This window comes from Lygodium microphyllum, chromosome 25 (genome assembly GCF_053477565.2).
Source record: "Lygodium microphyllum isolate KBCC chromosome 25, Lygodium_microphyllum_v1.1.10, whole genome shotgun sequence".
NCBI lineage: Eukaryota > Viridiplantae > Streptophyta > Polypodiopsida > Schizaeales > Lygodiaceae > Lygodium > Lygodium microphyllum.
This window is the reverse complement of record NC_141159.1, coordinates 41,050,231-41,063,668: the sequence shown is the minus strand read 5'-3', so window position 1 is coordinate 41,063,668 and position 13,438 is coordinate 41,050,231. Positions and strand designations below refer to the sequence as shown.

Here is a 13,438-nt window from a genome sequence, read left to right as displayed (position 1 = left end):
ACGTGCTGATGCAGGAGGACATGGACTGGGCGTTGTCGAGTAGCAGGTACTGGGCGGAGTATAGCATCATGGATGCTTTCCGACGGACTTTCTAGCACCGCCTATGGGACAACTGGAGGCCGAGGAGGGTATCGTATTTCGTATAGTTGGTGGCACATGGAGGCCTGGTGGTAGGGAATCAGTTAGCCCAAATGCAGAAGGATGGAGGATGTAAACGCTGCACATACCAGCTTCTGGAAACTCCAAAGCATTGCCTCTGGTCGTGTGAGGCGGTGCAACTAGTGTGGAGAAGAGCATGCCACATCCTCCGCCGCATAGCACCTAGCCTTGGATGTATCTCATGAGGAGCTTTTTGTTGGCAAGTAGTCAACCAGTGTCATCACCTTTTGTATGAGGCTAGGATGCAGGACACGATCTTCCTTTTTGAGGTTGGGTCATGCGCAGTAGCCAGCTTGGAGATCCTACCCATCCGCTAGGTATTGGAGCCCACAGTAGACCGCTCTGAGGTATGGGAGATCATAGGGAGTCTCACCGGATGGCATATTTGGACAGCGCGGTGTCAGGAGGTTTTTGGAGGTTTTGTACAGGCGACTTTGGCAGAGCTCTAGACCTCCATCATCCACTCCCTTCGCAGCCCATGGGACCAAGTGTAAGGCGAGTCTCGAGCTCATTAGGAGCCCCATGCGCAAGTCATCCTTTATATGTGTTGCATCAATTGGCACATAGTTTTGAAACTTTACTAAATACTGACGATAGGACTGTTAAAAAACTAAGACCCCGTCAAGTTCCTTAACCCTTCGTGATTAATCTCATTTTTAGCACTACATAAAAACTGCTTAAAGCACATAAATACTTTTAACTTCAAAGATTCAACCCATGTAAATCCTCGGTGTCATTTTTAGCTTTTAATGGACTGAAGTCTAAAAATGCACTTATGTTGGGAGATCATTTTATTGTGTAAAGCCATAAAAATCTTCGCAATTGTATTTGAATATAGAGAAACTGTGTAACCAAAAGACACACCAAGCTCAAGGCCCACAAGTGTCATTGTCTTGAGTAGGAGCACTGTAATTAGCATAGTTATCCGTGTACGACGTACAGACTTGTTCCTTCCGTACATATTCATACAGATTCGTACAAAATAATGGGACACTTTTGTTCGTTGCATCTAATGCATTCTTGCATGGTGAGAACGCATTCTAGGTGCACGTTTCTAAATTCATGTTATTCTATGTGGCACTTGAGGGGATGGAAAAGCCTTGGATTCTACAGCCCATCCCCTTTTCCAGCTCTATACTTCTACCTCCACCTCCTCCGACCCTCTTTGATTGTTTGATCCTTCTTGGATCCCTCTTTTCTCCCATACTCTTCTCTCACCTACAAAAGGTGCTCCTCAGCACCTGTGCCCCAATGAGCAGTTTTGGTAGAAAGTCCATACTATTATCATTGTAGTGACTCCCTTTCATAGAGGATTGCATATGAGCAATTATGAGGGGTCCACCATAGGCCTTCTCGTTTACTTCTTTACAGCAACATTAGTAGAGGCATATGCTTGCACACTGATCACAGAGACACAGCTTATACATGTTCTAGAGATAGCAAAGAGGAGATAGGCATGGATGCATAAGCCCAACCATCGTTTTGCAACAACAATACATATGGCCTACAAGTCACCAGCGGCCATGGACAATAGAAATCCCTAGTTGAACCAACTTGCATATTTGGTTCATGTGGTCCTCATGGATGACCACAATGCATAGTAACAGGGAATGCCCGTCTTGAGGCCCCAAAACGTGGGAACGCCATCCCGAATGGGGATGCCAAAATGGGATGGGGACGTCATTTGTCCTGTCCCAACAGCCGTCCCCCCCCCATCCCGGCCGTTCCCTACCCCGTCCCTTGTCACGTCCCTTGTTAGGGGACGTTTTTGACAGTTTTTTTTTTGGGAGTGGGTGTCTTTTAGGGGGTGGTTTTTTTGTATGTTCTTTGATAGTATATATTCACCAACACACACAGTAACATGGGACCAGTTTTGGGAATAGGGACGGGCCCACAGGGACAAGAATAATAAATTGCCATCCCTTGTTACCATGAGAGGGGGCTCTAACATGGGGATGTTACTAGGACTAGAAGCTACAAAATGGGCATCCCCTATTACTATGCCCACACATCCATTCACCAAATCACATGCATACATTTTCAAATGCTATTTATGTATGCCATTCCCTCCCGCATCCCATCCCTTGTCCCCGTTCCTTGCTTTTAGCCGTCCCCCATCCGCGACCCTGTCCCCGTCTCCGTTCCCATTCCCCGTTACATGTTGCTATGCCACAATGCAGTGCTGCAGAAGCTAGGATGCTATGTAGATCAAAGAGGATATGTGGCATTTCCTTCCCCTACCTGTTGGAGGAGAGAGTTACTTGGAAGATTTGATTCCAATTATGACAATGCCAAGGTCATTGAGCATTGGTAGATCAATTTTATCATAAGAAACCGCTGAAATTTCAGCAAGTTGTATCCCAATTTGGAAAATTTTTGTGTAATCCAAATTTACACCAAAAGGGGCACCAAGCTTGGGGCCAACACATTCATTGTATCGAGAAAGAGCATTCTAGCTCCAACTAAGAGTATTTTTAAGTTGCTGAAATTTATTGTTTTGCTACAATTAATGTGTCTACAATTAGGTTCCAATATCCTTTAGGTTCACGAAGGCCAATTTCAATACATTTCAACAGTCATTTGAGAGTTTTCAAAACATTAGAAATTTAAGAAAGCATCTAGAGAGAGAGAGAGAGAGAGAGATATAAATACAGATATATTAACGTCTTCTTCTGAGGCCAAAATTGGCGCATGAGACAAAACCATATACAAAACTGATCGTCACTAGACATCAAACTATTGTGTACTAAAAGATGATCAATGAGATAAACTATGAAAGGAACCTAAAGTAACGTACAAGACAAAATAGTGCCTATGTTGAGATACAACAAGAGGATGCAGTATATATGTCTAGCTGTGTGGCTAAGTGATATCCGTATACCAATTCCACCCAATCAAGATGGATGGGTAGGGTATGTGAAGATATGCTAGGGTTTCCACTGAGGAAACACAACATGTATGACCAAGACTAAAACACAAAGACTCAGACAAAGACAAGCAAAACTCAAACCCTAAATGCAAAGCGCAAAACGCAAAAACTCTAAAACAGAGATAAACACAAAGAGAAGAAACTATGAAGTGAATGAATGTTGTACATGAATGTAAAAGTATACAAAATGCCCAAGGGCAGAGCAATGCAGTGTCGGAGAGTGACGTCCACCACAGACAGATCCTGAGTGTTGTGACCACCAGTCGAGGTGTCGAAGTGCAGGAAACACCAAACATTGATCACCAAAGTATCGAGGAACAAAGGCGACAATAGGAGAGGTGTTTGTTGATGTGGACCGCCTACTAGATAGCAAAAACATAGGTACTGCAGCAGTCGGCTAGTGCAAGGAATAGTAGCGACATACCGCTTGGCACCCAATTTTGAAAACGTAGGTTAATTAGATGCTATGATGATGCAACAAATGGAGACCACCAAAAAGCAAGGCGATGGCTGAAAACAAGCCGCCTAGAGCAGTATAGTGATGGGCTGCAATCGGTGATGGTTGGATAGTGGATGGTAGGTCATTGTTGATGGCTGAAATCTGTATGGTAGAGTGAGAAACCTGCACAAAAGAATGAGGCTGAATGGTGGGTGACCCGTCAATTTATAGATGTTGAAGGGTGCCCCAAAACTTAGGGTTTTGGGGGACCACTAAAACTCTCTCAAACCACGTACCAAATTTTTGTTTTTCATTAATTAAGCGTGTTTTGGGACTATTTAAAATTGCTAATCAATTGTAAAGCGGAGAGAAGAAACTTTGAAGTGAATGAATGCTATAAATGAACGTAAGAGTGTACAAAATGCCCAAGGGCAGAGCAATGCAATGTTGGAGAGCGAAGTCCATTGGAGACGGATCCCAAATGCTGTGACCTACCAGTCAGAGTGTTGAAGTGTAGGAAACACCAAACACCTGCATTAACTCAACATTGGCTATGACATTGCAAGCTCTCCATTGAGACGAATGTGATCAGGGTGAGCTAATTGAGGGTCCTGCATAGACTCGGTACTAACAACGAGGTCCCAAAGTCCCTAAGATTTGAGCACTTGTTGCATGAAGTTTGACCAAGTAGTGAAATTCGACCCATTAAAATGAGTCTTATCCGTGAAGATATTCACGGCCATGGCAACAAGAGTGGTAGTGCTAGGAGATAGAGATGTGTAATGGAAGTAGGGTGGATAGGCAAGTGGATATCCCTACGTCTAAAAGCTTGTGTGGGGGTTTGTGAGTGTCTGGGGGTAGTGAGGGAAATGCCCATCATAGCCGCCCTAGAGTAAAAGGATGGGATAAAGTGGGGGTAGGTAGAAGGTACAGTGTAAAAGGATGGCATTCCGCTTCACAATGCACCAAGAGGTGAAGTGAATGGAGGGTAGGTAGATGATGGGAGGAAGAAAGAGAAACTGTTAGGAGTGGAGGTGGAAGATTCGACCCCTGGTGTGCTTGAAAGGGAAGTGGAACCCAAGAGGAAGAAGCTTGGCGGTGAGAGCTATGGCGGATGGAGAGCAAGAGCTAAGAGAGAGAGAGACTCAAAAGTGGGAACTCCAACAACCACAATGTGTGGCTGGGCCTTCCTTTATTCAAACTGTCACTAAAAGAATAAAGAATAAGTGACTATGACGGGCGCTCGCCACCTGCAATGTGTAGTGGCAGGTACTGTCAGTGTAGTAATACACGGGTGGCTAAGCGGAGGCGCCTTTATCCCCAACAAATTTGCTCCAAATCAATGCCAAAGCATAGACATAGCATCCCATAACATTTGGGCATCACCGGGCATCAATAGGCATCAAACGGACAATGCCAAGAAGCATTAAACAGTAAATGTCAAGTGCTGCCCTGTTTTGACAGTCCTGGGACTGTGTATACAGCAAAGGGCTGAATTGTAAGCACTCGAATCGATCACCGGGAGTCAAGCACTAATGCCAGGGAATCAAGCAATGCTCCGGAAGGTTGCCAAGAGTGCCGGGAAGCCGAGGAGAAGCAAGGAAATGCCAGGAGCAGGTCAGCCCAACCCCCTAAAAATGTGCCGAAAAATGTGATGTCTGTTCCTGGGGGCTAGGGGGTCTTCAACAGGCCTTGAGGGCACTTGGCAATGTCGAGGGGGCTCCAATGCAGCTCGGGAAGAAGCGATGAAGGTCTGGAAGCTCGAGGAGGAGGCGGGAGATCAAAACATACATGCAAATGAAGGTGCCATGGCTGCCATTGAAGCTCTTCAAATCCAGGCTGAAGAGAATACCGAGCAAGCTCCAATGCCTTTGCTCTAATACCAGTTGAAAGAGAAGCGGAACCCACGAGGAAGAAGCTTGGCGTTGAGAGCTATGGTGGATGGAGAGCAAGAGCTAAGAGAGAGAGAGAGACTTAAAAGTGGGAACTCCAACAACCACAATGTGTGGCCGGGCCTTCCTTTATTCAAATTGTCACTAAAAGAATAAAGAATAAGTGACTGTGATGGGCACTCGTCACTTGCAGTGTGCAGTGGCAGGTACTGTCAGTGTAGTAATACACGGTCGGCTAGACGGAGGCGCCTTTACCCCCAACAATGCTTTGAACCAAAGTAGAATGTAATCCAAGATTTTGGAATGAAGATGTGAGTAAATCAGAATGTAGAGAAAATAGTGGTGAAATAGGAGGAAGTTAAGAAATGTGGTTTACTTGCTCAAATGAAACAGATGGTAGAGACATACTTGATGAAGGGTATCTGCTTCAAGAGCCTCCTCTATGAAAGTTAACATAATGAAAACCATCTGGCTCCTGTACACCAAAAGGAGAAACAAGAGAGGGTTTTGGCTTATACGACTCGAAAGGGTTATATGAACCTGACATAAAGCCTGGCTAAGATAAAGAAGATGAATCGCGAGACACACCGAATGTCATGGTTCCTCCAAGATCAAAGAGATGGCCAGTCACCAATCAGTCTAGACGGAGTAGTAGCACTCGTTGGAAAAGTGTAATCTGGACTATACGTGATGCACGAGTACTCCTTTAACTCTTTATTTGTATGATGACAAAAACAAGAAGAAGATGGTAAAGGTGAAGGTGTATCTACCTCCTTCTTGAGATCATAATGCCTTCTCAGCGCTATCGACGATCTCCCTCGCCAGCGCCATTGTCACCAGCCACCAGCACCATCAACTCCCCCCCTCGCCATCAACAACCACCAGCGCCCATCTCTCCCCCTTCCCGCCAGGGCCCATCGACAGCTCCCTGCGCACTGCCTGCGTCTGCCCTGGCCCCCCCCAGTTCTATTGGGCCAAGGGATCTTCATGGTCCGCCTCAGTTCAGCAGACGCAGCTCGCAAGCTACTCGCCAGTTCACCATATGCATCCACGAAGGGGGTCATATAAATGGTCCCTTGGTACAATGGCTTTACTGTGGAGACGTTTGCACTCCACAATAGGTTTTTTCGGCACCCGGTCACCCTTCTTTTCCCCGGCCTTGCGATTGAGTACCGCCAATTAGTGGAAGACTTTGGGAGGCTCTTCGGCACTGTCCTTCCCGCGTCCTTCACGGATGCAGTGACAGCTGCAGGGTCCCAAAGGTATGGGTGGCAGTGAAGGAGGTCAAGAATATCCTACAGTTCCTAGAGATTGAGGCAAGCAGGCACTCCTTTAGGCAGCAAGTCATTGTGATTGGGCAACTAGGGCAATGCCTGCGTTGCCACGACTTTGGGCATCAGGCAACAGTTTGTATACGTTTCGGAGCCAAGGCGGCTCCGCCCACAGGTCCGCAGGTGGACGCTGACGGTTTCACACGGGTCCAGAGGCGACAGAGAGGGAGACGGCAAGGGGGGGCGCAACCAACCCCTCAGGCACAGCCTCGTCAACAGGGTGATGGCGGATGAGCGGCCCCCTCTCGGCAAAGCACTCCACAGCCTCCTCCCCTGTCTGCCCCACCCGACACAACTGCACTCCCCCACTTTTTCCACATGCGCCACAAATTGCCTCGCCTGAGTTCCCACAGGCTCCTCACCCACCCCCCCTCCCTCCACTGACCTTGGCCCACAACCCCCCCTGCCAGGGCCACCACCCCCCCCCCTCCCTCCCCCCCCCCCCGCCCCCACGCCCGCCATGCTTCTCCAGCCATCCCACCATATCTCGATCCTCTTCACCGCCATCACCCCCCCTAATCCGCACCCAGGTTAGGTGAGCCCCCCCAGACCCACCCCCCCTCCTCCCACAGGAGGTGATGAGCTACACACACCTACCTCCTCTGCACACCAGCAGTCCCCCCCCCCGTCCACACAGCCACCAGCTCATGTGCCCCTGTCACCCGCCATACTTTCCCGAGACAGGCACAATTGCTGCCACAAGAGTTTTTTCGCAATGGCCCATGGTCCTACCTGTGAGTTGCAGAGAGCACGAAGTGTTTCCATTACCTCTAGAGGTGGGGATCTTCGTGGTTCATAAGTCAAGGAGGGGCAAGGTCCACCTACTAGCACCATCGGATGGACCAAACTACGCCTTTTTTCTTCAATCATCTTACTCAGAGGAGTGGATGACAATACAAATTGAGGAGGAGTTGAAGAGTCAGGTGGTGGATCACATCTCCCAGTGGATGTGAGATGAAGGATTAGCACTGTTCGCACAACAGTGGCCAGGTTGCATGATGGCCATTAACTGATGGGCTGGCGCCGACATCCCGCATTTGAGCATTATCTTTCGAGCCCCCTCCATAGTGGAAAGCACCGAGGGACGTGATCGAGTGGCCCCCAGAACAGGCGGTCCGCTTCTACCAATGTGCAGAGTCACGTTTTTCAGCATGGCTGATAGATGCATTGATAGTACCACCTGGAGCATCTATCACCCCTATGGTCCGACCGAGGGCCACCATGGGGGACTGGAGCTCACCATCCGGACTGGCGGCAAAACGCACTTGCATGTCTCATAGTCTCTCTTCCTCATCTGCAGCATCCACACCGAACAGATGCCTGTTCGGTCAGTCACAGGTTTCTCCATGAGCTTACATCTTGCATCCTGGAATGTGAACAGTCTCCACTACAGTGGGGCACGTGGCTCGAGGAAGCTGATTGTCCGGCAGGAGTTGCAGCCTGCCCTTGCCGAACGGATAGACATCTTGCTTCTGCAGGAGCACAAGCTCACCCTCGCCTAGGCTCAGCAGGTTGGGAAGGTACTTCCGGGCAGCTCGCATACTTACTGGGAGCAAGCCATAGGTGCCCACGACAGGAGCGGAGGCGTATGCACCTCTATTGGCCCGAGTCTCAGCACTTGAGTACGAGACCACAGGACGATAGTGGCAGGAAGGGTTCTATGGATCAAATTGGATATTGGGGACTCGTGTATTGGAGTCCTCAATATCTATGCCCCTATGGAGGTTAGGACACGCAGCAGGTTCTGGATGGAGATTGCAACTGGACTCCCAGAGGTGGACTCCTGGATTGTTGGAGGAGATTTCAACAACCTGGAGGCTTTGGAGGACCAACAGGACAGAGGAAGAAACTACCAGGGCATGGCTGGGGAGGAGCAGGAGGCATGGGAGGTCTTTTTGCTTGCAGTCGGAGCACGGGATGCCTGGAAAGACCCTGCCTTCCACAGAAGGGAGAGGTTGTTGGACTTTTCTTGGGGAGAAAGGCGGCTAGGTGGAGCCTTGTTGGAGCGGTTGGACAGGTTTTATGTGGGAGAGTGGGGAGGTTCTCGTGAAGGCCAGATTGAGTAGTTGGCAGGCACCACATTATCCGATCACTGCCCGGTTCTCCTAGCACTTGATCCCCCAGCATCCGCCCTAGATACACAATCCTGCCGGAGCCCTAACTCGATCTATAGGAGGGTAGAGGCGTCGAGACAGATAGAGCAGATTTGGACTAGAGAGTGGGTTAAGAGGGACAGGATAGCAGAGGAGGTTGCAGAGATCCTAGCCGAGTCAAGCAGAATTTGCCAAGAGGCAGCCCTACAGGCCAGGCAGCAGTGTTGGGAGGAGGAGAGAGCACTCCTGCGGGACCTAGCAGCTACGCAGAGATTATTGCAAGAGGCACCAGGGGACCCCACCCTCCATGCACAGGAGGTGCATGCACGTGCAAGCCATTGTTGGCCTAGAGGAGAGGCGCTCGGAGTTCTCTTTCCGCACTTCAGCAGCCTTTTGGGTGCGGAAGGGGGACACGATGTGTAGGGAGTTCTTCCAGGTGCACCAGCCCCGCATCGCAGGAGAGCAGATATGCAGCCTTAGGGATCAGTATGGGAGGACCCGTTCTAGCCCTGATGAGGTGATGGAGATTGCCACTGACTATTACATGCGCCTCTTCCAGCAGGAGACAGCTTCAATTAGAAGACAGAGATGCAGACAGCAAGTATGGGATCACACCCCGTCCCTTGTCACAGAGGAGATAGGACATGCCCTCCTAGCCCCCTTCACAGAGAAGAAACTAGAGGAGGCTTTCCATACACGGGATGGGCAAAAATGCCCGGGGGAGGATGGCCTCTCTAAGGCTTTCTTCACTACCTACTGGGAGGTGGTGAAGGATCCCCTACTGAGGGCTTTCCAGGAGATCTTCACCTCAGGACAGATGCCAGGGAGGCTCTCGGCAGGCCTTATCAGTCTTCTCCCCAAAGGGGGAGACCGGTTGGAGCTATCCTAGTGGAGACCGATCACCTTATTGTCAGTGGCCTATAAGGCTCTGGCAAAGATGATTGACCGCCAATGATGGAAGCTTGATAGGGTGTAGGATCCGAAGAAGGTGGCTGAGACATTATGAGTCAAAATCGAGTCGTGTGTGAGTCTCACACAAAGACTAGCCTCCATAATCACCGTAGGATGCTCTTTAGAAAAGCATTGACTTTGATGCCATGTGAAGATATGCTAGGGTTTGCACTGAGAAAACACAACATGTATGACCAAGACTGAAATGCAAAGACTTAGACAAAGACAAGCAAAACTCAAACACTAAACGCAAAACACAAAATGCAAAAACTAAAAACTCAAACACAGAGACAAACGCAGAGAGAAGAAACTCTAGAGTGAATGAATGTTGTAAATGAATGTACAGAATGCCCAAGGGTAGAGCAATGCAATGTTGGAAAGTGACGTCCACCGAAGACGGATCCCAAGTGTTGTGACTACCATTCGGAGTGTCAAGGTACGGGAAACACCAAATGCTGATCAGCAGAGTGTCAAGAAAGTGAGACAACAACAGGAGAGATGTTTTGCTGATGTAGACGGTCAACTGGACAACAAAAACACAAGTACTGCGGCCAATCACTTGGTGGGAGAGATGGCAGTAGCATATTGCCTAGCACCAAATGCTAAAAACGCAGGCTGATGAGGTGCTATGATAATGCAGCAAATGGAGAAGTCCAAACAACAAGGTGATGGCTGAAAACAAGTCACCTAGGGCTAGATAGTGATAGGCTGCAATCGGTGATGGCTGGATAGTAGATGGTAGGTCACTAATGGCTGAAATCTACACTGTAGAGCGAGAAACCTGCACAAAAGGATGAGGCTAAATGGTGGGCGGCCCGTCTATTTATAGATGTTGAAGGCTGCCCCAAAACTTAGGGTTTTGGGGGACCACTGAAACTCTCTTGAATCGCACACCAAATTTGTGTTTTTCATTAATTAAGCGTGTTTTGGGGCTGTTTAAAATTGCTAATCAGCTATAAAGCGTGTTCTAGCTCAAGAAAGTATATCATACATCCCTAATAAAATAGTATGGGGATAGAATCTGGTTTGAGCCCTCAGCAATGTCATGTGATGCTCATGTTGCCTCACAGATCTCCCTTATCTCTCTCTGATATAGCATCTATGTTTGTTACCCAATATCCACGATTGGCGTGCTACTCTAATCTCCTCAGCTCTCTGGACTATCACCTCTCTCTGTGTTTGAATCTCAACTAGGAATTGACCCAAGCAGCACTGGTCAAGGGACTCCATGACTAGTGCAAGGGAGGTGCCTCCTCCAAATAACCTGGGTTATCTAGCTCAAACTATTGTACTATAGGTTCTGCATCTGCAAATGTAGTGCTCCTCACTCTCCACCTCCTCTTGGCAAAATCTGCAGATCCACTTAGTGTTGAGGTCAATTGAGCAAACCTAAAAAGGAAACGAATGAAATGGTAAAAGCTTGAAAACAAAAAAGCTGAAAGAAAATACAAAACAAATGTAAGAAAAGGAGGTGTCCTCTTATGTGTGAAGAGGATCAATGGAAAGAAATAATTGCAACCACTCTATTAATGGCTGGAAAGAACAGCTAAAACCTTTAACATTTTACCTCATTATCAACCAAATACTGGATGTAAGTTTTGAAATATTCACTTGTAGTCATCTTAACAACTTCATAGTGAAAACCCTGAAGAGGATTGGAGCTTCAAATACAAAATTCTTAATTTCTAAATACAGGTTATAGCGTGGTGCAGATGGAAGAAATTAAGACCCTGAAGACAATTGGAGCTTTCTAATACACAGGAATAAAAAGAAATTCCATGTAAAAGGCTGCAGATGGAAGAAATCAAGTGATTGAGAATACATAGGAATAAAAAAGAAATTCCATGTTACAGGCCGCAGATGGAAGAAATCAAGTGAATACCACCCCAATTGGAAGCCAAATCAGGTCAATACCAGGATTGACCCCCTATCACTCAATAGTGGAAAGATTATCTGTTTTAAGAGAAGATGTTGAGTGGGTGCTTATCCTGGCTTTCTAATAAGAAATCTTTTGTCTGCTTCCAAGGTAGACCCACCTTGAGGAAACTTTGATGGACCCAACCACAAGCCATGATTCCTATCTGAGTGAGTCCTTGAACATACAAGGTGCCTTTGACGAAAACAAGTATACATGGCATTTCAACTTTCCGGAAACAGCTGGACCAAACTCTTCACAATCATCTAAACCAACCATATTGCTGTTGAATTCTCCAGCCTCCTCTTCCTAATCCTCCATGAGGCAGACTGGAGTACTGAGAAAGTTCCCTCTCTAAGATCGGTGAAAACTAGTGCCCTAGATGCCTCAAGCCTCAGGAGTCCAGAAGTCACCTGTTCATAAGTTGCCCCTTAAACAGAAACAGTAACTGCTGCTTGGTTGGCTTTGCTTGTAAAGTTGTAAAAGATCCAGGACTGGAAAGCAATTCTGCTGTCGAAGTGATAAATCATAAGGAATATGCTTAAAGCTGCTACTCAGAACTCGATGAATGCTTACCAATATACAGATGGCCTCTTTTTGTATCCACCCTTCTAGCTATTTTCAAGTTGACTAAGGGGAAACTCAGCAAACCACCCCCCTCCCCCTCCCCTGGGGCACCAAAACCAAAAAAAAAAAAACACAGGATGATGTAACTACTTTTTATATCTCTCCACCCAGTTTTTCGCCCCGAAAACATGAAGGCAAATATCTTAAACATGAACTCCAGAAAGTTGTAAAACTGGACACTGAATCCATTCGTCACCTTATACTTTGTTAGGGATGGACTTCAAATTTTTTCAGCATGCGTACAACCACAAAAAAGAATCATCAACCTTTTATCTGCATGAATATGTTTCATATCAATCGCTATAATACTTGAAGCAGACATGGTCAGGATTTCATCATATCCCTCACCAGTAAATATCTCTATACCTTACAAAGATCATTAAGCCCAGGACTGTAAGTCTGTGGTCGGTTGCGGAATGCAAAAATAAGTGATGTATCAATGACTCTGAGGTGGTCAATCTTCAAAGCTGGAAAAAGCAGTTTCATAAAAAGATCATGCTGGTAGCTCACACAAACCCAGCGAAAATGTTGATGAAGTGTAAATATGTTCATGCATGTACCTTTCAAGTCATTATAGAGACAATGTCCGACTAAAATGGTGTTGCAACTCAGCAAAGCCAGTACTGCAGCCTATACAAGAGAAAGTAAAACCCCCGCAAAAAGAAAGAGACGATGCCACAATTGTGTCAGTCTGAATAAATGATACCATAAATAGTACCACTTAAGTTCAGGTATTTTATGGGAAGAAATTAACTACATTTACAGCAATCACTAAATTCTAACTTACTGTCCCTTCTCTAAAATTGCCAGACCACAACATTAGTCTGAACTAAAAGGTTCTAAGTCTGTAAAAACATTAGTTTTAAGTAATGTGTCCAAGTTGACAAATCCAATTGCTGTTTATAATTATGATTAGAACTGCATTCAATATAGTTTTAGCCTTCACTTCGGAATTTGGACTACTAAATCTGAATGTCTTTCTACTGTTAATCTTTACAGATATATCACTCGCAAAGTATAAACTCTGAACACGGGATTCAAAGCTCAAAAGCTGCATTCTATTGCAATAGAGGGTCAGGATTAAATCCACTAATGTGAAAGC

General features: G+C 46.8%; 1 protein-coding gene across 9 annotated transcripts in view; it reads right to left on the bottom strand.

The window, feature by feature from the left end:
* Positions 1-13,438, bottom strand: part of LOC148014122 (small RNA degrading nuclease 1-like) — a 105,146-nt gene that overhangs the window by 11,802 nt on the left and 79,906 nt on the right. For 8 of the 9 annotated variants that reach the window (XR_015688710.1, XM_087667125.1, XM_087667126.1 and 5 more), the window contains 2 exons: positions 12,897-12,966; positions 12,703-12,803 (listed from right to left, as the gene is read on the bottom strand). The exons of the other annotated variant lie outside the window; for it this stretch is intronic. Coding sequence is in view for 7 of the 8 variants with exons in the window: in XM_087667125.1 (XP_087523251.1) it covers positions 12,703-12,803; positions 12,897-12,966 (171 nt within the window). In the remaining variant the exon portion in view is untranslated. The remainder of the gene's footprint in view (positions 1-12,702; positions 12,804-12,896; positions 12,967-13,438) is intronic. 9 annotated transcript variants of the gene reach the window in all.